Genomic DNA, 23,517 nt, shown 5'->3' on the forward strand with positions numbered 1-23,517 from the left:
TATACTTGGTATTCTTATCAAATTTTATATTTTATATTTAAAATCTTCTATTTCTTCAAATTTCTTTTTTATATATTAGACTAAAAATTTTAAGAAGTACTTACTGAAAGTTTCATATGAAAAAAAATTCTTAAATGTCTACAACTTCGGCCCCCCCAAAAAAAAAAAAACAAAAAAAAAAGGAATGATTCATCATCATGGGATTTAAGGTAGTAAGTTAAGGCCTTTGTGTGTTGGAATCACACGATTTGGTATTAATAGTAATTTACTAGAAATATTTTATTTCATTTTACTCTCTTTGCATCAATATAATAACAGACTTATATTTATAATAGACAAATCATTGCATATGACTCTAATTCATAATTACACTAAGAGTCCCAAATAATATAATAATCCTAAATAAATATAAATTTCTAATATTTTTTAAATTCTTGATATACTTCTAATTTGAATTGAAGTTAGATAACTATAACTTATGGGTTATGATGATTATACTTGAGTGATAATTTTTTAAGTTATGATGATTAAACTTAATAATTCAAAGACTAGGTATGGTATATGAAAAAAAAAGGAGCCTCCCATTTGTTTGTACTTTTATCCAACGGTGTAACTTTTATCACACATATTCAATGGCCCAATGTGGACTCCAATCGGTACTTATGTACTTTAGTATATTCCTTAGATAAATATAGTAACTTTTATATAAAAAATGAACTTACCTTATTAAAGTTTACTTTTAAAAGTTTTATGTAAAATTTACTATTATTTTTTATTTTTTTAAAACAGAAAATAAAAAATGTATCCAAACAACACCTAAATTAATCAATAATATTTTTATATTCAATTTATTTTATTCATCTAAATTTTAATAACCATTTACCAAGTTAAAAGGTCATAAAAAAGATTAAGAATATCATACTTTTATTAATTATTCATAGTCAATAAAATATAAATATTCTTGATCAAAGTTTTCGTTTTAATTAGAAAAGTCTAAAATTTATTCATAACTAATTCTAAGTCTCATTTTTACGTTCAATTCAATGCCAATGGTGAGTGCTGTTGAGAGCAAAATATTTTGCATTTTACGTTTCAATTTCAGAACATTTTTATTTTTATTATTATTATTATAACTTTTTGACTTAAGAGGATTGTTGGAAGGTTAGATGCAATATTTAAAGATGTGAGAAAATATTTAAGAGTCTTTTTGGACATGTGATTTAAAAATAGTTTTTTGTTTTTAAAAATAAAAAATCGTTTTTAAAATTTTTTAACGCTCTTTAGCTGTTGTTCTCTAAAAACACTTTTTAAAAATAAAGTGAAATAAATAATAATTTTTAGAAAATAAATAAAAGTTGTTTTCATTGGTTTTTAAAAACAAAAGAAAAATATAGGCCCGTTTGACCATGTTTTCTAAAACTTGTTTTTAAATTAAAAAATAAAAAACAATTTTTTAAAACAAGTTGTAAAAAGTTTGTTTACTGATATCTTGCTTTTTATAAAATGTGGAAAGTATAATTTTTATTTAATTGAATTTTGAAAACTGACATGGACCATGGTGTTGGGAGAGGCTTTTTACAAGGAGAAAAGATAGAAAAAAAATAAAATTGGGATTAGTGTCGGCCAAGTCACCGGAAAGCTAAAAAGTCCCCGTTCACACAGCTTTATTGACTTGTCAATTCATAGAACATCTTTCTTCCTCATTTGTCATTAATTATTAATTAAAGTTGAGCTTAAGGAATCATGATTTGTCATTAATTATTAATTAATAAAATTAGAGATTTGCTAGAATCTCAATTAACTTAAACAAAAGTGATTTGAAACAAAAAACAGTATGTAACTTTTCTAATTCAAAAATTGTTATGTTACTTTTAATAGTGTTGAAAAGAAATCAAGGGTAGTGAAAACTGAAAAGCTACTAGCTCAGCTGTTGGAGGCCTTTCAACTGTGCAAAACCCAAGGTAAAAACGACGTCGTCTTCTCAAACTGGGACGACGCCGTTTTGGGTCAGGACGCAGTGAAATAAGATTGAATTCACAGTCGTTTCTCAGTCTTTCATTATTTGCCGCTTTTTCCAGTTGCCGGAAACGACAAAGCTTCACGGACTGAGTGGTATAAGAATTTCAATTAACTTAAACAAAAGTGATTTCAAAAAACAGTTTTTAATACAAAAATTATGAATTTCACTCTTCAATAAATAAAAGTGGAAGGAATCTTGGTATTGCGTTCATATGGTAGACTCAAACAGATACTATATATATGTGAGTGCTTGGTCTCCTCGGAATTCATAAGAAAAAAACAGCAGTTGCAAAGCCTCTCTTCTATTACTTGCAGACCATGGCAGGACGGTCCTTTCAACACCTTCTTAGCTTTCTTATGTTTTTGCTGCTATGTGCCAAACCTAGCCTGGGGAATGTTACTGGGTGCATAGAGAGGGAGAGACAAGCTCTCCTTCACTTCAAACGTCGCCTTGTCGATGACTATGGCCTTCTTTCTTCTTGGGGAGATGAACATGACAACAGAAATTGTTGCAACTGGAGAGGAGTCCAGTGTAGTAACCAGTCAGGTCATGTCATCATGCTTCATCTTCAAGCCCCTTGGTCTGAAAATACTTGGGAGTACCAGTCTCTAAGAGGTGAGATAAGTCCTTCACTGCTTGAATTGGAGCACTTAATTCATTTGGATCTCAGCTGTAATGATTTTGAAGGGAGGCATATACCTCCATTCCTTGGTTCCCTCAGCAGAATGCAGCACCTCAATCTCTCTCATGCCAATTTCACTCAAACTGTTCCCACTCAACTGGGAAATCTTTCCAACTTGCTTTCCCTTGACCTCGGCGGTGGTTATTCTGATTTGAATTCTGGGAACCTGGAGTGGCTTTCTCGTCTTTCTTCTTTAAGACACCTTGACCTGAGTTCTGTCAACCTTAGTAAAGCCATCCACTGGTCCCAAGCAATTAATAAACTCCTTTCTCTCATTCACTTGGATTTACGAGGTTGTGATCTCCCTCCCATCCCCCCACTCACCATTCCGTCTCTTTCCCATGGGAATTCCTCTGTCCCTCTTGTTTTCCTTGATCTCTCTGGGAATTATCTCACTTCTTCAATATACCCATGGCTGCTCAACTTTAATACCACCCTCCTTCATCTTGATCTCTCTGAGAATGATTTAAACGGTTCGATTCCGGAATATGCTTTTGGGAACATGAGTTCCCTTGAATATCTTGATCTCTCTGGGAGTTCTCTCACTTCTTCAATATACCCACGGCTGCTCAACTTTAATACCACCCTCCTTCATCTTGATCTCTCTTATAATGATTTAAACGGTTCGATTCCGGAATATGCTTTTGGGAACATGAGTTCCCTTGAATATCTTGATCTCTCTGGGAGTTCTCTCACTTCTTCAATATACCCATGGCTGCTCAACTTTAATACCACCCTCCTTCATCTTGATCTCTCTGATAATGATTTAAACGGTTCGATTCCGGAATATGCTTTTGGGAACATGAGTTCCCTTGAATATCTTGATCTCTCTGGGAGTTCTCTCACTTCTTCAATATACCCATGGCTGCTCAACTTTAATACCACCCTCCTTCATCTTGATCTCTCTTATAATGATTTAAACGGTTCGATTCCGGAATATGCTTTTGGGAACATGAGTTCCCTTGAATATCTTGATCTCTCTGGGAGTTCTCTCACTTCTTCAATATACCCATGGCTGCTCAACTTTAATACCACCCTCCTTCATCTTGATCTCTCTGATAATGATTTAAACGGTTCGATTCCGGAATATGCTTTTGGGAACATGAGTTCCCTTGAATATCTTGATCTCAGCTGGAATGACCTTGATGAAATTCCGGATACAATTGGAGACATGGGTTCACTTGCATATCTTGATCTCTCTGAAAATCAACTGCGGGGCTCCATTCCAGATACAGTTGGGAAGATGGTTTTACTTTCACATCTTGATCTCTCTGGCAATCAATTGCGGGGTTCAATTCCAGACACAGTTGGGAAGATGGTTTCACTTTCACATCTTGATCTCTCTTTCAATCAACTGCAGGGCTCCATTCCAGATACAGTTGGGAAGATGGTTTTACTTTCACATCTTGATCTCTCTCGCAATCAACTGCAGGGCTCCATTCCAGATACAGTTGGGAACATGGTTTCTCTTGAAATTCTCTATCTCTTTCAGAATCATCTTCAAGGTGAGATTCCAAAATCCTTGAGTAATTTATGTAACTTACGAGCATTAGAGTTGGAGAGAAACAATCTTTCTGGACAGCTTGCACCAAACTTTGTGGCCTGTGCAAATGACACATTAGAGACTCTGTTTTTATCGGATAACCAGTTCAGTGGATCAGTTCCTGCTCTCATTGGATTTTCATCCTTGAGAGAGTTACATCTTGATTTTAATCAACTAAATGGAACTTTACCTGAAAGTGTTGGACAGCTGGCCAAACTTTATTCCTTGGATATTGCCTCAAATTCATTGCAAGGCACTATCTCTGAAGCCCATCTCTTTAATCTATCCCGGTTGTCCTATTTAGACTTATCTTCCAACTCTCTCACTTTCAACATGAGCTTGGATTGGGTTCCTCCATTTCAACTGGATTCTCTACGATTAGCCTCCTGCAAATTGGGACCTCGTTTTCCTAGTTGGCTTCGTACTCAAAACTGGTTGAGTGAGCTTGATATCTCCAATTCTGAAATTTCAGATGTCCTCCCAGACTGGTTTTGGGATGTAACCTCAAGGATCATCGATACCTTGAGTATTTCCAACAATCGGATCAATGGGACCTTACCGAATTTATCATCAAAATTTGGTTCTTTTTCTAAAATAGATATGAGCTCAAACTGTTTTGAGGGTTCAATACCACAACTTCCTTATGATGTGCGATGGTTGGATCTCTCCAATAACAAGTTATCGGGGTCCATTTCTTTATTATGTACAATTGGTAAGCAGTTACTTCTACTTGACCTCTCAAACAACTCATTGTCGGGAGGGCTGCCCAATTGTTGGGCGCAGTGGGAAAGCTTGGTAGTTCTTAATTTGGAAAATAACAGATTTTCTGGGCAAATTCCAAATTCATTTGGCTCCTTGCGATCAATTCAAACACTACATTTGCGCAACAACAATTTAACCGGAGAATTGCCTTTGTCTTTTAAGAATTGTACAAGTTTGAGGTTCATTGATTTGGCAAAAAATAGGTTATCAGGAAAAATACCAGAATGGATTGGAGGAAGCCTTCCAAATCTGATTGTTCTAAACCTAGGATCTAATAGATTCAGTGGAGTTATATGTCCAGAGCTATGCCAATTGAAAAATATTCAAATATTAGACCTCTCCAGCAACAATATATTAGGTGTTGTACCGAGATGTGTTGGTGGTTTCACTGCCATGACTAAGAAAGGGAGCTTGGTCATTGCTCATAATTATTCATTTGCACAACTCAGACAAAGTCCCATTTCCTTCGTTCATGACTCTCGGCATCAATTTATTAGGAATGCCTCTTATGTTGATAGGGCATTGGTCAAATGGAAAGCAAGAGAATTTGATTTTAAAAGTACCCTTGGGCTTGTAAAGAGTATTGATCTTTCAAGCAACAAACTATCGGGGGAAATTCCAGAAGAAATAATTGATCTTATAGAATTAGTTTCATTAAACTTATCAAGGAACAATTTGACTGGACTGATCCCTGGAAGAATTGGTCAATTGAAATCATTGGAGGTTCTTGATTTGTCTCAAAATCATCTTTTTGGCGAAATTCCTGCTAGTCTTGTTGAAATAAGTGGTCTAAGTGTCTTAGATCTCTCTGACAACAACTTGTCCGGTAAAATTCCACAAGGTACTCAACTTCAAAGCTTCGATATTGATTCCTACAAGGGAAATCCTGTACTCTGTGGATTGCCTCTTCTGAAAAAGTGTTTTGAAGATAAAATAAAGCAAGATTCTCCCACTCATAACATTGAAGACAAAATTCAGCAAGATGGAAATGACATGTGGTTTTATGTTAGCGTTGCTCTTGGATTCATTGTTGGATTTTGGGGAGTGTGTGGAACTTTACTACTCAACAACTCATGGAGATATGCCTATTTCCAATTCTTGAATAAAATAAAAGATTGGCTCTACGTTATTATAGCAATAAATATGGCTAGATTACAAAGGAGTCTTCAAAGTTAAATGGTACAATTCTCTCTCTCTCTCTCCCTCTCTTTCATTTGTACTTGTTTTTTAAGGCTAACAATTGTCAAAGAAAAGTAGGCCTTTACATATCCTTGGGATATACTTTATAAATCACGAATGCTAATGCAAAATTTCTTTCCATGCAACTAATTGAAGGGATTTTTTCAAATTGATGAACACTGATTTTTACTTTGTGTTAATTGCAGGACTGCAACTCTTGTTCTTGCCATATTAACATGGTTGAATGCAAATCGTTGTCCTTCCTTCTATGATTGATTTTGAGATGTAATAGGTTTCTTGTTTTATTTTGAGGATTACTTATGTTCTTTAGATGCATATTTTATATTTTATTCAGAAATTTGTGTGACATATAATCTCTTTTCTTCCTTACACAATGCTTTTATTTGGTATTTGGATGCTTTATGATTCATCCAAACAATATTATAGAAGGATATCAAAGGTATATTAGAGTCCGACTTTCTACTTTTAAAAATATTTCTTTTGCTCTAAAACTAATTTGTATTCATTAAAATTAAAACAAAATAAAGGATAATGACATTTGGTTATGTATGACATAAGTTTTCAACCAATTATTAATAATCAAATCATAATTTGAACACTAAAGAAAAAAGAAAATTTAAAAGCAAGTTATTAATGATATGTTTCTCTCTTTCTAAAAAAAAAACTAAATTACTCTAATAAATGGGAAACTCTTTCTTTCTTGTTGTCAAAGCTTTTTCACTTGAAGTTGTCTCAGATGCAGATAATTTTTGTGGAATATTTTGTTTTCATCCATTTTTTGCTTATCTCAAGTGCACTTCGTTTTCTTCTTAGTGGTTGATTTGATAGGATATTAAGTCTAACTTCTTTTCTTAATAAAAGGCGTTTTCTAAGTAATTAAAAAAAACTATTGTTATTTTCTCTATTTTAACATATTCCAACTATAAGATAACTAAAATATGATTGAAAAATATAAAATAAGAGAGAATAATTATATTTTAATTATACTCGATAAGTAATATCAAATAGTTGATTCACTTATTAGAAAGTAGTATTGATCTCCAACATCATGAGATTAACATCCCAATGATATTTTTTTATTTGTTAAAAATTCTTATATTTTAAGGTACATTACAAAATTCCTTAAACACTTTAGCCCAATGATCTCATGTTGTTTTCTTTTATTTATTTATATTTTTCCTTTCCAGTCTTTTTTAAGGTCCTCCATAGCTTGGATTACACTTTGTGAGAATTTACTCAAAAAGTCATTAAGAATCAAGTCCAATCAAGTTTTTAAAATCGTAAAAATGAAAACTTTTATATTACCATTCTTTTATAAGTTTTTGTATTTATTAATTTTTATTTATTTCTTTATGATAAAATCTTTTATCTAAAATATTTTTCATGAAATAATAATTCTTTACTATGATTTTTTAAATTTAAAATTAGAAAAAACTTCAATTCTTATTAAAAATATTATTTATATTAATATTTTGTTCTGAACTCTTTCTATCAGAACAAGTAGTGAATGTGTAGATCCCTCATTATGGTTCTAGATGAGACTTAATTCTTTCTAGTCATCTTTCGTTCTATTTTCACCTTTTGAAAGGTGAGCTGTAAAAGACAGGTGGCAAAAGAGGATATTCTGGTGGCAGACTGTGAGGGTAAGACACGTGGCAATGAGGTTTTGGTTTTTCTGTTGGCTGTTTTAGAGGGAGTAGTGGAGTGTCTTGGTGGTAGAAAGAGTCGGGGTTGTTAGAGGGCGGTAGAAAATGTCCTCTGCAGGGATGGCACGTATCAGAGGGGATATATTTTCCTTCTGGGGGTGTGTTGAGAAAAGGAAAAAGAAAAGGGGGAAGAGGATTTTATAGGGAGGTGAAACGCTGGATCTCGAGAAGGGCTGAGGAAAAGCTGTGAAACAGAGAGAGTGAGTAGGCTGTGAGAGAGCCATTTTTGAGAGAGTAAGCAGGCTATTTTTGAGAAGAAAAAGAGATCAGCAAGAGAAGGGAAGCAGATTAGGAGCTCACCAGTTTTGTCCAGGTATGATTACAACATGCTCCTGCTAATTTTAGGCTCATTTTGATGCTTGATTGTGGACATTAGATACTATGCATGCTTGTGGAATCTGAGACCCTTTTTTTTATGTACTTTATGTCTGGTTCTACGCTCTGTTTATGAACAACTTGTGCATTTCACTTTTTATGAATAACTTGAATATGGATTCATCACTAAATCTGATTGTTAAAGGTCATGCCCCAGCTTTCTTTTGAGAAGTCTACATATTCCTGGTATCTATCACCATTTTGTTGGCGTGTTGGAGAAGTATTGCATTGGACCAGGATGAGATGGTAAGAGACTTCCAGCTTCGGAGCAATGCCTTTGCTTTCTTGCTGAGTACCAAAGCTGGGACTGGAAATCTGATCAGTAAAAAGAATAGTGAGCATTTTGGGTTGAATGAGGGTCCTTCGAGAGTCTACGGATGATGGCCACTTGATTTTGGAGTTGGGGAACGAATTTTCTCACTACCGATGATATGAGTGTCATACTAGTTGCAAAACTGAAGAGAAGATTGGGATGTGAAATGTGGGCAAAATTACATTTGATTGGCATGCATGTTGGCTAGGGTATCAAGTTCCACTGGAGATCAGGTAGAGGCAATGGCCTTTCTAGGGGTTTTAGACATAAAATGTGCTTTAATGGCATGAGAATTTCTGGGTCCCTTTCATCTAGTACTGTTTATTTGTTAATTTGGAGACCCATTTTTGGTTTTGTTGAGGGTTTGTGGTAACTGGGTGTTCTGAGTTGAAGCTGGCCTGTGCTCATGTGCAAAGCTAACATGGAGATGTTTATATCCTCTGTAGTCTGTTATGTAAAAGAGTCTGAACAGAGCATATGATTGAAGAAATGCTGTTTCCAGATATCAATAATAAATGTGTTATCCAACTTATAAGGTCATTGTCAGCAAACGCCACCAATCAAAGTAGTGGGTTGGCAGACCCTGTCTAGCCCCTTGATTGAGAATTTGAGATGCGGCTTCGCTAACAAAAGCCTTTTAAACTCTCAGGAGCCAACTCAGAATCACTACTTTCCTTGATATGCTTACTGAACCCTTTATGTTGTGGGTCAATTTAAAAGGCAAACATTGCTCGGACCACTGTAGCGAATATGAGATGATGGAAAATCACACCTTTACACATGCATTTTTCATCACAAGATTATTTTATTTCAGATCAATCAAATAGTTACACTTGAAGGAGAACAGAATTATACACACAAGGAAATGGCCCAGGAGACTGTTAAGGATCAACACTTATTCACATCCTCATTCAGTTTGGTCTTCAAAACGCCTTGCTCGGCACCACTCGGCTCCACTCTATACGAAATTTGGGAATGATAGTAAAGATGTTTCAAAAGGCATTGAGTGTGTACAACATATAGTCCTGCTGCGGATTGCTCTCTTTAAAAGTGCCGAGATGAAAAGGTTATTGATTTCATTAATGGCATTTCCACTGGACAAACCAGATTCCTTTGATCCTATTTTGGTAAATTAATTCAATCAGTTTTAACTACATTAATAGCAGCCAGTCGATTGCTTCTTTGTGGCTAATAAGACTCCCACTTCACCTGAGGAGACTGGTGATGGAAATTCAAAGCAGGACGGAAAGGAAGAAATTAATCTTTCATGGGTTTACAGTCCCTGACCTGGTTATCAGGGGACGTTATCCTCTGTTTTATTTCTTTTCACAGAGCACCCACTTGCCCATTCCCTGATCGTGAGTGTTATTCCTCTTCCTCGGGATGTCTCATAAAGGCCCTTCAGTCTATGGCGTTGAAGACGACATTCTCAGTTTGGAGAGACTCCCAATTTGCTGATTGTAGTTATGAGTTTCACTACATTCAACATACTTATTCCGGAGTTAGGAATGTAAGAGATAAGAGCTTATTTCAGACTATTTATTCATGTTTTGTTTAAGATTTTTAAAAGAAAAACGAATGTGTGGCAAGTGAACCGCTTGAATATCTCCCTCAACACCAATCAGGGAGTTCGACATTCCTCAAAACCTCTCTCAATCAGGCCTCCCGACAATCTGAGTTCACAACTACATTATCTCAGTTTGCAGTAAACAAGGAATTTACCATCCATAGACAAATAAACCAACGGCTGGCATGTGCCTCTTCAAGTAGTCTAGGCTCTGCATTGAACCATTCCACACTTGGAACTTTTGAGAAATCAATAGTTGAGCAATCCCATTCAAATGACTTTAAAGCACTTGAGCTTATTCTTATCATGAAAAAGATGAAACAAAGAGAAATTTAGTTTGCTCTCAACTGCAATCCATATCTTCTGGAAAGGATGAAATTCATTATGGCCATCTCGAAAGCATATTTCAAGGCTGAGAAATTCACGAGTCAATTAGGAAACACAGGGCATGTCAAGATGCTACCGCCATTTGCGTTTTCTTGCTTTAACATGGGAACAAACAGAAACTGATGTAACAGTTCAAGATGAATCAGAAAAGATAGTCTCGAAAGCATCAAGTTAACGATTTCCAATTCATTCCTTAAAGTTTTCCCAAATGGGGGGGCAGAGTTCAGACCATGAAGTGTAGGAGAAATTGGTTGGATACATATCTAACAACAAGACACGTTTCTAAGGCATATAATCAATATTCCAGATTCTGATTTTCATGATTTTGATATCGACGAAACTGAGAGTTCCTTTGGGGATGACCAATTTTAGTCTGCATATGATAATAAATGATGAGAGAAGCCTCCTCAATGTAAGCAGCTCAGGGCCTTCTAAGCTATTTCCCTATGTATATTCCAGCAGATAAGGACGAAATTAATATCAGGACTTATGTCTATGGAGATGTGGAGCTTGTCGAAATTGCAGTTCAGCTTTCAAAACGTTTGTTCTAATAGGATGCTTCCAAAGATCCATGAAGCTGGAAATTTGAGACAACAACTCTTTTGCTGTTAACATTTGGAACCAAATCGTAACAGATATTGGTATTGAATAACCAAGGAGCACATTGACCATCTTGGAATCATAACTCGAGATGGTGCTCCATGATTCTTAAAGGCTTTTAAGGAAACTAAAGGTTTCGAGGTTGATGGTGTACTGATTGGTCAACTTGTTGGCATATTTCCTACATTTCAGGTACAGAGAAGGTGGCAGTGCCAATGAAGGGCTCATGATCTGATAAGCAATATATCTGAAAGGCATCAGGATCTTCACCCCATTCTGCAAGTGATACATGCACGAGCAACAGGCTTGAGATCATTATCAATCCTTATCCGAAAAGATGCTAGTTAGGCAGCAGTTCTGGAAGGAAAAGAATTCCTATAAGCTCCACAAAATGAGAACCTTATTCTCATGATGATAAAACAACAGTAAAAAAAAAGTTTCACAAGGAATTCATAATGAACAGGGGAACACAAAAGTTGAGTTACAATGTAAAGGCGAATGAGTAGCAGCACAAGAATTTTGATCCAAAATCAAACTTTACTGCTGCACCACAAGCTGTTGTTGTTGATGAACAAGGATTAAAATATCGAAAATTACAAACATGCAAACGTGTGATGGTTGGTGGGGTAAAAACTCCTATTGTTCCTGGCAATACTACTGCTGATTACTCAGCCCTGATAGCCTATAAAGATGACAGTTCCTATGGAGGTACTTGTAACAGAATAAATGACAACCTTTGGTGTGATCACTGTCAGAGATCCAATCACAGCCATGAAAACTGCTAGAAGCTGAATGGCAGACCACCGAATTTCAGAGATGACCAAGACACTAAGAGGGAACCCAAGGGATATCAGACCACTTCAGATACTAAACAGCAGAGAGGAGAGAGCTCTGTCAATATTTCCTTAAACAAGGAGCAATTAGAGCAGCTCTACAAATTGTTAACACCATTCTCAGCCTTGGTACCAGCATAATCAGGCACTAATACATCCCAAAATCTCATTAACTCATCCTTCCTAGCCCACATTTTGGACTGCTTTGAGCGGAACAACAGAAAAAATTAACCCTTGGATCATAGATTTAGGGGCAACAGACCATATGACAGGTTGTGCAAGTCTTTTTTCTACTTATACTCCAGGTTCTGGACACATTAAAGTCAAAATTGCATATGGATCTCTCGCTACTGTTGCAGGGGCTGGTACTATAATTTTAGTGCCTCATATAACTTAGGATTTAGTGGACAAACCCAGAGGAAATATATTTGTTGGATGCAAATGGTGTTTGCTATTAAATAAAAGTCAGATGGGTTCATTGAAAAGTACAAGGCAAGGTTGGTACCTAAGGGATTTGCACAAACTTATGGTATTGACTATCAAGAAACATTTACCCCAATTGCCAAACTTAATATCATAACAGTTCTTTTATCCCTTGCTGCAAATCTGGACTGGTGACTTCAATAACTATACATCAAAAATGTTTTTATGAATGGAGACCTAGAAGAAGTGTACATGGAATTGTCTCCTAGATTCGATCAAGGAAGGAAGGTAAGAAAAGTCTACAAGATTAGAAAATCTCTCTATGGGCTGAAACAGTCTTTTTATGCATGGTTCAAGAGATTTACCAATGCCATCATGAGGCATGGATATACATAGGATCAATCTAATCATACCTTATTTTATCATCACAATGATTGTAAGGTCACTATTCTCATGGTCTATGTGGATGATATTATAGTGATTGGGAAATGATTTAATGGAGAATGAACAATTAAAAGGGAAGCTGGCTGCTGAGTTTGAAACCAAAGATCTAAGACCTCTACATTACTTTCTAGGGATGGAAATGGCAAGGAAAAAGAGTGAAATATCAGTTTCCTAAAGAAAATATATTCTAGATCTCTTGAAGGAAACCAAGATGCTAGGATGTAAACCTTTGGATGCTACAATGGATTCGGTAAAGGAGATTGAAGAACAAAAAGAAAGCACACCTGTCAACACCGAAAGATATCAATGTCTAGTAGGGATGCTAATTTATCTTTCCCACACTAGACCAGACATCGCTTTTGCAATAAGAATTGTGAGTCAACACATGCATGCTCTTTACAAAGAATATATGGAAGCAATGTATAGAATTCTAAAGTATCTTAAAGGATCTATAGGGAAAGGATTATTCTCTAGAAAAAATGAAACAAGAAGCATTGAAGGGTTCACGGATGCTAACTGGGCAAGTACCATAGATGATCAAAGATCAACTTCAGGCTATTGCACCTTTGTGTGGGGTAACTTAGCTACTTGGAGGAATAAGAAGCAAACAATAGTAACTAGAAGTAGTGCAGAGGCGGAATTTCATGCTATTGCTCATGATATGTGTGAACTACCATGGCTTAAACAACTTCTACGAGAAATTAATGTGAAGGAGGAGATGTCAATGAAGATGTCTTGTGACAATAAGGTGACCATCAACATATCACACAACCCAATTCGTCATGATTGAACTAAATACGTGAAAGTTGACAAACATTTTATAAAGGAACAGGTTGAAGATAGTACAATTTGCATGGTTTATGTACCAACAAAATAAACAACTAGCAAATGTACCCACCAAATTACTATCAAGAAGATCATTCAAGCAACTAGTAGACAAGCTGGGCATGTTCAATTTGTATAGCCCTACTTGAGGGAGAGTGTTGGAAGATAATTCAAATAAAATAAAATCATTCTAATTATGGGCATATTTTGTTTTAAACTAGTAGTTGAATAATCAACTATGAATTGAACGTTATTTGACTTTTTTCATTTTGAATAAATGTTGCTAATTAATAGCAATAAAATCTTAGGAGATATAATATTATTATTCCTAGAATTAAGGTATGTTTCATGTTCTGCTTCATATAAATTAGAGCTTGTACCTCTAATTTATTTTTAATAAGAATTTGGTGAATGTTGCTTTTTTCTCCTGATCAATGACAAAACCATCAAAAGACACTAATACTTCATTATTAGCATAGAGAGGCAATTTTTTCCTCAGCCCTTGGTAGTTACGGCAATAATCTAGAACCATGATGATTGACTTTGGAGCCACAAATCACATGAAGGGCTGTGAAAAATTATTCTCGTCATACAATCTAGTTTAGGAAGTTTCAAGGTTAAAATAGCATATGGATCTCTTTCAATAGTGACAAGAACTAGAAATATTAAAATTAACCCTAATATTGAACTACATTCTGTTTTGCATATTCTAAATTTGTCTTGCAATCTTCCCTCTATTAGTAAGTTGATTAGAGATTTAATGTGCGGTGCTCATTTCTTTGAGTCTTCTTATGTGTTTCAGGACCTGACTTTGGAGAAGAAGATTGGCAATGCCAAAGAATATGAGGGGTTATATTATTTTGAGAAGATGAATTGAATAAACAAACTTAAATTGCAAGTTGTAACAAGAAATAATATTGTGACATTGTAGACTAAGCCCCCAAGTTTTTCATATTTGCGAACTTTGTTTCCATCACTACTTCATAATGGAGATTTTTTTTCGATGTGGAATTTGTCACTTAGCCAAGCATGTGTGTTCCACTTATCCTCCTCTAAAATACAAAGCATCACCACCTTTTTCATTATTCCATAGTGATATTTGAGGTCCTTCACAAGTTAAACATTTAATGAAAAACAATGGTTTATCACATTTATTGATGATCACACTCAAGTTTGTTAGGTATATCTTTTGAAAGAAAACTCGAAAGCAAAGCAAGTGCTTAAAGATTTTTATGCCATGATTAACACCTAATACAATACTAACATTACAATATGTTAATAAACCACAACAAGAAGATTGTTTTCAAAGAATATGTTAATTAAGAAAACTCAGAAGCAAAGCAGGCAATATGTCCTGGTCTAGAAGCTTATCAATCTCATCAACTTTGCTCTGCTTCTTCTCAAGTGTTTTCAGAGCAACCTCTTTCTTTGTGTCATACATTCTTGTCCCAGAAGCCACTTCAAGGATAGATAAAATCTCAGGAGGTTTCATGTTTAAGACCTTGGTGATGCACCCTTGCATCATGAGAAAATGTGGGTTGTTAACATTGAGTTGTACAGAGTGGAAAAGGTTTTGAACTCGACTAGGTTGGGCAAGGTGTCCATTTATTAGGTATTTGTTCCTTCCACCAACCATAATCTGCCAAGTAAGCGAACAATCCTAGACTAAGTTGGAATAAAAGCAATGCATTGAAGGTCCAAAAGGACATTAGCATAGCACTAGTTGGAACAAACCGATTATTGGGTGTATTACATATGTTATCACATAAAAGTGACAATTAACTTTTGGAAAAATATGTGAAATGACTTAATGCTGATTAATTTTGGTACAAATTTTCCATGGAAAGTAAAATGATGATCCAAACAGTAATAGAATAGAATTCTTGTCATTTAGTAAATCCCAAAATTATAATTTTATCTTCTTCTTTTTTTTCCATTTTTTTTTATGTTTTTTACCATCTAGAATAGAGCCATCAACAGAAGAACCAAAATAGTTTTAAAAAGTCATAAGAATTTGGTCAGTTTTTAACATCCTTAGATAACAATGTTTATACCAGAGTGAAGAGAAAAAAACTAGACTAAGTTCTTATGTTATTAAAATTTAAAAAAAAAAGAAAAGAAAAAAAGGAAAAAAGATAAGACTTTGTCCTCCATTTAGTTGCTGAGAAAGGTAGGAAAACAAAACATCGGATAAAATTTTGAATCTTCATGTTCCATTACTAAGGACCATAGGATCTGCAAACCTCACCCAACTCAATGTACTACAACTGTTCAGCTTAATTAGGATCCTTTTCAGTTGCGGATACAAAAAACCACATAAACAGAAAAGTCAAATTTCGATTCTAGTTATTTGCCTCTTGTCTCAGCAAGCAAATAGGAAGTTCTTGAAATTACCAAAAACTAAAAAAAGAAAAATGACATAATTTCATTTGTTGCGAGTTTAAGCACCACAAAAAAAATGGCTGTGCCTGAAAAATGCACAAAAATCCCCCCAGATCTAACATTTTTACCAATTTCTCAAGTGCAATCGTTCTAAGATTGGCCTATTTCACTGAAAGAAAGAAAGAAAGAAATCCAAAAAATAAAAAAACTAATTACACTGAAAACAGGCTTAAATCATATCCAAAGGATCATGCAATTTCTGAATACAAGCAAACATGTTTCACAATTTCACCCATATGAAGCTTTCTTCTTTCAAATTTGAAAGATCTAAAACATACATACCAAAAAATAACAAAACATAACATTACATAATAGTATTACAATACTTCTCAACAGTTCCTCAGCAACCAAACAGGACATCTTTCTTTTTCATTTTAATGCAGTTGTTAAAAACTCGCATGGATAATACATTCACAATAGTCAGAAAACCTAAAATTTACAAAATGGCTATAAAAATACACTAAAAAACTAAAAATCAGTGCAAACCCCACACACCTGCCGTGTTATCGTAATATCTGGACAATCCTGGTAGCCGAGCGGACTCCGACTCCTATCAGAATTATCGAACACCACCGACACGGTGGCCTTAGTAACCCCAGCTTGGCCTTTGTTATGGACCAGCTCCTGGAGATTGGAAGCGGACCTGCTGCAAATTGGTAATGCCCAACATTAAGTCCCGTGATGGCATTGAAGTAGGGATCGAAGCCAGGGAAGACCGTGCGAGTGGCGTAGGATTTGAAGCCCTCCAAGCAGATCTCCTTTATGTACATTATTGGGATGAAATTGAAACCCTAAGGGGGAGAGCTGAAGAGGGAGGTTTCGGAGATGGAAACCCTATAGTTGGAGAGAGGGAGTGGGGATTTTGGAGGGGTTTTGAAATGAATGTCTCTTTATTTCAAAGGCGGGAAATGACTGGATTTTTATTTTTAATTAAAATATTATATAAACAAAGTATAACTGTTAACACGTCAGCGGGGATAGGTCAGTTGGGAGAGCGTCTTACATTATTTATCCTTTTACTTCTCTATTTTCTACGAGGCCCATCCATCACCAATTTGTTTTTTTTTTCATTTTTTCAATTTTTTTTTTTCACGCTTAATAATATTTGGTACATATTTTTTGAACTCTTTTGAAATGATAGAAATGTTTTTTTTTAACCTAAATATTTGGTACACTTAATAAGATTAATGTTCCATCTAATAATAAAAAACATCAAGAAAAGAAAAAGAAAAACATGAAAGAAATCTTAGTACCCATTTAGAAACTATTGTTGAAAATAGTTTTTGGTTTTCTAAAATAGAAAAAAGTTTTATAACATTAAAAACATGTTTGACAATTTTGCTAACTAAATATGTTTAAAGAAATTTAATTTTTTTTCAATTTTTATTTATAAAGTATTATAAAAGAAGTAAATTATAGATAATACTTTTAAAACATTTATATTATATATAAATTAATATATTACTTTCATAAAGATCAATAGAGAATTTTTTTTTTCATATTTGAGTTTTTAAATAAAAATTTTGTTCTAAAAAATTAAGTAAGAATTTTTAAAAATAAAATTGTTCTAAATTTTTTTTCTACAACTATTTTCAAAAAAATTATTGAACTACGAGCTCATTTGATCGTGTCTTATGATGTTTGTTTTAAAAAAACTATTAATTTTTACATTAACAAGTTATAATAGTCACATTGAATGTTTATATAATGAAATGTTTATTTATTGTCATTTGAGTGACATAATTCCACAAATTGAAACATTCAATATACAAATAGTTATCGGTGCATATAGTTAGTTCTCTTATTTATTTTTTCATAAAAATATAAAGAAAAATAAAGTAAAATGAAAATTATTTAAAGCGTCTCCCATAATAATAATGCGAAATTTTGATAGATATGCCATTTGTCATTACACAAATGTCAAAAGAATGTTTTGTTTTAGTGTTAACACCATAATTTTTAAAGTTTAAGAAAAACAAGTGATAAAAACAAATGATTGAGTTTAAATCAAAATTTCATTTTCTTTTTGTTCTCCTTTTCCAATTTATTGGGTATCCATTTTTTTCTCTTTACTTCCCCTTCTATTTTTTATAATTCAAAGAAAACTTAGATGTGATTTTTCTTTTATAAAATAAAAAATGATTTATGCTATAGGGCCATAAAACAATCAAGTCAAGATATATATACATGCAATTGTAATTTTAAATTAACTTACTACCATTTATTACAAATTTCGAGTGCTACTACTTGTAGAATAATCTAAAAGCTTATTTGGTTATGTGATTTAAAAATAGTTTTCTAATTTTTTTTAAAAAATATTTTTAAAATTTCTAATACTATTTAACCTATGTTCATTGAAAACAATTTTTAAAAACAAAGTAAAATACAAAATAATTTTTAAAGAACAAGTAGGAGTACGTTGTTTTCATCGATTTTTAAAACTAAAAGGAAAACGTGAGCCCATTTGGTCATATTTTTAAAACTTATTTTTAAAAATTATTTTTAAGTTATGAAACAAAAAATAATTTTAAAAATAAGTTTAAGATAATATGATCAAATTTTTAGCCAAATTTCACTCAATATAAATATGAGCTTTTCTCAAAATAATTAATTACAATTCCAAACCCAAGGTGGGCTCAAAGCGTAAGCCAAGTTGGGCTTAGGATTAAACTTGAGCTAAAAATTAAATTTCTAATGGGATATATGACTTGTTGGGCCTTGTTACGGCCAACTGAGCCCAAGCCAAGGCAATCACTTAAGGTTTGAAGATGGGACATTATATTAGCCCATTCCACATCAGAACTCATAAGCTGAAGTCCAAGGTTGGTTCAAAAAATTGGGGCTTGAGATTCGGTGTTGCAACATCTTGGACATGGGCATATCTATCCCCACCTGGAAATTATTGCTCACCATATTTATGTTATAAAAGTTTATAATGGTTTTGGAAATTCTATCCTTATTCCTCCATTTTTTTTACTAGCAAATAAAATAAAAATTATATTTACTTTCGAGTAAGGATTTAATAATGTTAGCAAATATACATGTCGATTTGATAGGTTGGTGGGTCATTGAATTGAGTTAAATCAAATCGGATTTAGCTAGCCAACAAGTTATAATTACATTTTACATCAATTTAATAAGGAATTTTGTATAAAAATAAAACCACATTAAATCAACTTACTATCTCTTGTAGTTGATATACATTTAATAAGGAATTGATTGTCAAATTTATAAAAGTCATATTTTAATGGGCTAATATTTAAAATTATAATAATTTCATTAAACATGACAACTTTTAATGTAAGAGAAAATGGCCTCCATTAGAAGTAGTATCATTATTCTTTCTCATACATAAGAAAACTCTTACTACATTAAAGAGGAGCTTTTAGTTTTAAAAAAGAAAATCCAAAATAACATTTGGCTCTCCTTAGTCTTATGGAAAATTTTATTTCATAGGAGGAAAAGAAGTTACTATGTTTTAAAATTTGGAAAAAAAAAATTAAAAAGTTACGATTTATAAGTTAGTAGAGTATTTTGAAAATTTTAACTTTTCTAACATAGTATATTAGTGCTGAGTAGTGCCAAATACTTTTATTTTCAAATTATTTCTTATCACTCAACACACAAAGTCGACAAACTTCATTTTCCTACAAATGAAATGAACATCAAAATTAGAAAAGAAAAAAAAAACCAGAATATTGGTTTTATAAAATAATAAGTGGAAACAATCTTGCTTTATTTTTGACAAAATAATAACTTGAATATTTGATTTGGTTGTTTTGATGTAGATCCAAGAAGTTAAGGATATGCCTTTAAAATGGAGTGATTAAGGGTTATAGGTAGTCATGCTTGATTCTTCCTCAAAGTTGTTAAACCACCTTTGAAGTTGTGATGATTTTGGTCTAACAAGTTAAAAATTAGCACTTACGATTATGTTTGACTTTGTCATATTACTCAATACAAGTTTAACATGTGTCATATCCTTCATCAAACTCATTGAAGAACATTTTAAGTTGTCTTAGATTTTGGAGTTTTTTTAGGTCTCTTGTTGTATTTCCCTGAAGAGACCAATATTTATGGGTGGAGTTTGGATACCTTATTTGGCATCCTAAGATTTGATTTTATTGATTCTAAAAATTTAATTCATTGATTGCATTACTTTGTCTTTTCTTAGATGACATTTTACTACTGCCAACAAGAGAATAAATCCTCTTAATTTCCTATAATTTGATTTGATTTTCTTTTGCAAGGTAATTTTCTTCCATGAGGCATTTTTATGTATGGTTTCACAAAATGATATGAAAGTGCTTCATAGTCTAGTGATAGTTATTGATTTTATGGTTTAACAAAATGATGAATATTGAAAATTATGGATAGCCAAGTGGTATTCCACCTTATAATGTCAATCTCTTAATTATTGTATGAATACTTTTGCTTTAGGATAGTCTTTCATAAATTTAAAGAGCTTTTGATATAGTATTGAAGAAAAATTGAATTGACATGGAACACAATCATATAAGGTGAATTAAAGGGGTTTAAAAGTAAAATATGGAATTCTTTTATTTATTAACTTATTAAATTTTTATCTTTTACTAAGAAAGAGAATAAATTGGAGAATGGTTAAGAACAAAGGGAGTTCAAATTTTACTTTTTATTTTCTATTTTCTTTTACCTTCTAAAATTTTCTTTTATTTTTTATTTTAATTTTTTAGTCCATTCAATTTGAGATAGCTAGATAAATATAGTATCATCATAATCATATATGTATATTTAGGTTGTTTGTTATTGGGACTTTTACTAAATTTGTATACTTTACATTAAGATCTAGCATTTCTTTACAATGGTCTTATATATTAGGTAAAAAAAATTATTTTATATAAATCTTTTTCAAAAAGTATTTGCAAAATGTCTTGCGTGAAAAAAATTCCAAGAACTCAATACTCTTGTTAAAAGAATTTATAAATACACAATCTTGTAACTTTATAGGTTATAATAAGACCTAGCATTTCATGAGGAGGGAGAATTTTAAAAAATTGTCGGTGGTTGGGCAAAATAACTTAAAAACTTTATGAATAATAAGCTTTGTAAAAGTTAAACAAAAAGCAAGTCTTACTTTTTTAAAAAAGTAAAGTTGAATTGTGGATGTCTTAATCCACTAGCTTGACTAAGATGCAAGGATGCTTTATGCCATTAAGATCATGAGATGTTTTAATTTATTACTTATGAATTAAAGAATTAGGTAGACTTATAAAAAGGTAAAGACTAATATAGTTATATTATTGTTAAAAAGTAAAAAAAAAAAAAAAGATATCATAGTCTTTCTTTCTTTCTTATTCTTTGCTTGGGGGACACGTCCCTAGTTGATTGACTTGACTCTAAATCATTTAAAATCTAATGATTTTGCCAAAAAAAAAAAAAGAGAGAGAAAAAAAAAAAGAAAAAGAAAAAATGTGACCTTAAAAGCAAATACAACTATAGTTCTAAAATTTTATTTCCAAAATATATCTTCTTGTGAGGATACAAAATTGACTCTTAAGAATTAATATAGTTTCATATTAAGTGTATCTATGTCCAAGATTCTTTTTTTTTTCTTTCTAAATAATGCATTGTTTTTTTATATTAAAAAGAAAAAAAAAACCTTTTAATGTCAATCTCTTATTTTATAAATAATTTTACTTTACAACATAACACTATAAATTTTAAAAACCTCTAATTTAATATTGAAGAAAAATTGCATTTGCATGTACACAATCATATAATATAAATCAAGAGGGTACATAAGAAGTAAATACCAAACACACGAGCATAAGAAAAGGTGAAGAAGTATATAAATTAATAAAATGTTTAATGATTATTATTATGTAATTGTGTCCTTTAAACATTATTAATTTTTTAATGGAATCATACAAATTTTCTTTTTTGTATAAAGGTAAACACAAACATTGAAGTTTGAAAAAAAAAAAATCTTTTTCAAGAAGCATTTGCAAACATTTTTGCATGTAAAAAAAAATCCTAGATGTTGCAACTTATATTAATTAGATAATTACCACATTGTATGTTAGACTTGACAATTTAAGTAATGAAAATTTGATGAAAACTTTATGCTTGATAATACATTCCCTAACATTATTAGTGGTGGTAATCTTGTAACATACGATAATTAGACTTGATAATGCAAATTAACACCAAGTACCATGAGAAAATAAAGGAAAAATGAGTGTCTCTCGTGTTTGTAGGTGATAAAAAGTTATTAAATGAAGAACAATATTTATATTTTTTTAATTTTCATAAATTTTCTTTTCATTATAGTAGAATGCATACCATCCTACAAGATAAAATAAATGTAAAATTAGGGAAAGATTAACAAGCAAAGTTGAATGGAAGTAATATATAAGTCTTGCTTTACTTGTAGTGGTCTTCTTTTTAATATATTTTGTGCTTTATATGCCATTGACTTCATGAGATGTTTCAATTAATTATTTATGAATTAAAGTGTGTGGGAAGAGAAAGACTAATATGCTTATTGAAAACATAGACTTTGGACAATTATCTTATTTTTTTCTCTCTTTCACACATGGTAGTGGTGTTTACTCATAAGTTTTCCCATGTTCTTTAGTAGGTAGAGATATTGTCAAGTCAAGTCAATTGATATTGAAAACATAGACCTTGGTTAATTGTCCATTTTATTCTCTTTCACACAAGGTAAAGGTGTACATTGATATTTCTGTCTTTTGCAAAGGATACATTACCTTTTTCTTTTGTGAGTTTTTTTGGGTCAAGTCAATAGATCCATGGGTGGAGGAGAAAAAACAAACTAACAAACATGGACCTTAAACCATTACTTTTTTCTCTTTCACACATGATAGTGGTCTTAGTTCACAATTTTTTCTATGTCCTTTAGTAAGGGTAGGGACTCTTCATTATTATCTCTCATGTTGTTAGTTTCCATCTTTAATATCTTACATGCTATCTTATTCCATCTTTAACTTGTAGTTTGGTGGCAAGTCTATTTATTGTGACTTGTAAGTCATGTATTTGGAAAATTTGAGATTCTTTTTAGCAAGACTATTAAGTCTTGAATTTATTCTTTCATAAAAATTCTCTACATAATTTAAGTAAAAAATTTATGTAACATATAACAAAAATTTAAAGAAATGAAATATTTTGAATACACATAACAACATATTTGTGGGAAAAAGGAAAAGAGTGATAAATAGTGATTAAATGAAAATAAATAAATATAAAAATGGGGGGAAAAACAATAAGAAAAGTTGAACAAAAAGTAATATACAAGTCTTGCTTTTTTAGAAAAGTAAAGTTGAATTGTGGATGTCCCAATTCACTAGCTTGACTTCAAAAGCTAAGATGCAATGATGCTTTATGCCCTTGAGATCA

At 32.4% G+C, this 23,517-nt stretch overlaps 1 protein-coding gene and 1 pseudogene across 3 annotated transcripts; one reads left to right on the forward strand and one right to left on the reverse strand.

The window, feature by feature from the left end:
• Nucleotides 1–2,290: 2,290 nt before the first annotated feature.
• On the forward strand, nt 2,291–6,553 carry LOC117933000 (receptor-like protein EIX2). 3 transcript variants are annotated; one of them, XM_034854346.1, is made up of 3 exons: nt 2,291–3,687; nt 3,763–6,186; nt 6,393–6,553. In XM_034854346.1, the coding sequence occupies exons 1-2, from the start codon at nt 2,338–2,340 to the stop codon at nt 6,181–6,183; spliced, it is 3,771 nt and encodes a 1,256-aa protein (XP_034710237.1). In that variant the 5' UTR covers nt 2,291–2,337; the 3' UTR covers nt 6,184–6,186; nt 6,393–6,553. The 3 variants fall into 3 exon arrangements, with proteins under 3 accessions (XP_034710237.1, XP_034710238.1, XP_034710236.1); XM_034854347.1 differs by having other exon boundaries at nt 2,291–3,107; nt 3,408–6,186; XM_034854345.1 differs by having other exon boundaries at nt 2,291–6,186.
• An 8,367-nt stretch (nt 6,554–14,920) lies between these two features.
• Nucleotides 14,921–16,981, reverse strand: LOC117934161 (annotated as a pseudogene).
• Nucleotides 16,982–23,517: the final 6,536 nt, after the last annotated feature.

The sequence above is a fragment of the Vitis riparia genome, chromosome 16 (assembly GCF_004353265.1).
Source record: "Vitis riparia cultivar Riparia Gloire de Montpellier isolate 1030 chromosome 16, EGFV_Vit.rip_1.0, whole genome shotgun sequence".
Classification (NCBI taxonomy): domain Eukaryota; kingdom Viridiplantae; phylum Streptophyta; class Magnoliopsida; order Vitales; family Vitaceae; genus Vitis; species Vitis riparia.

Coding starts and splice junctions, on each gene's coding strand:
- LOC117933000 (XM_034854345.1), top strand. CDS start 2,338: ATGGCAGGACGGTCCTTTCAACACCTTCTTAGCTTTCTTATGTTTTTG.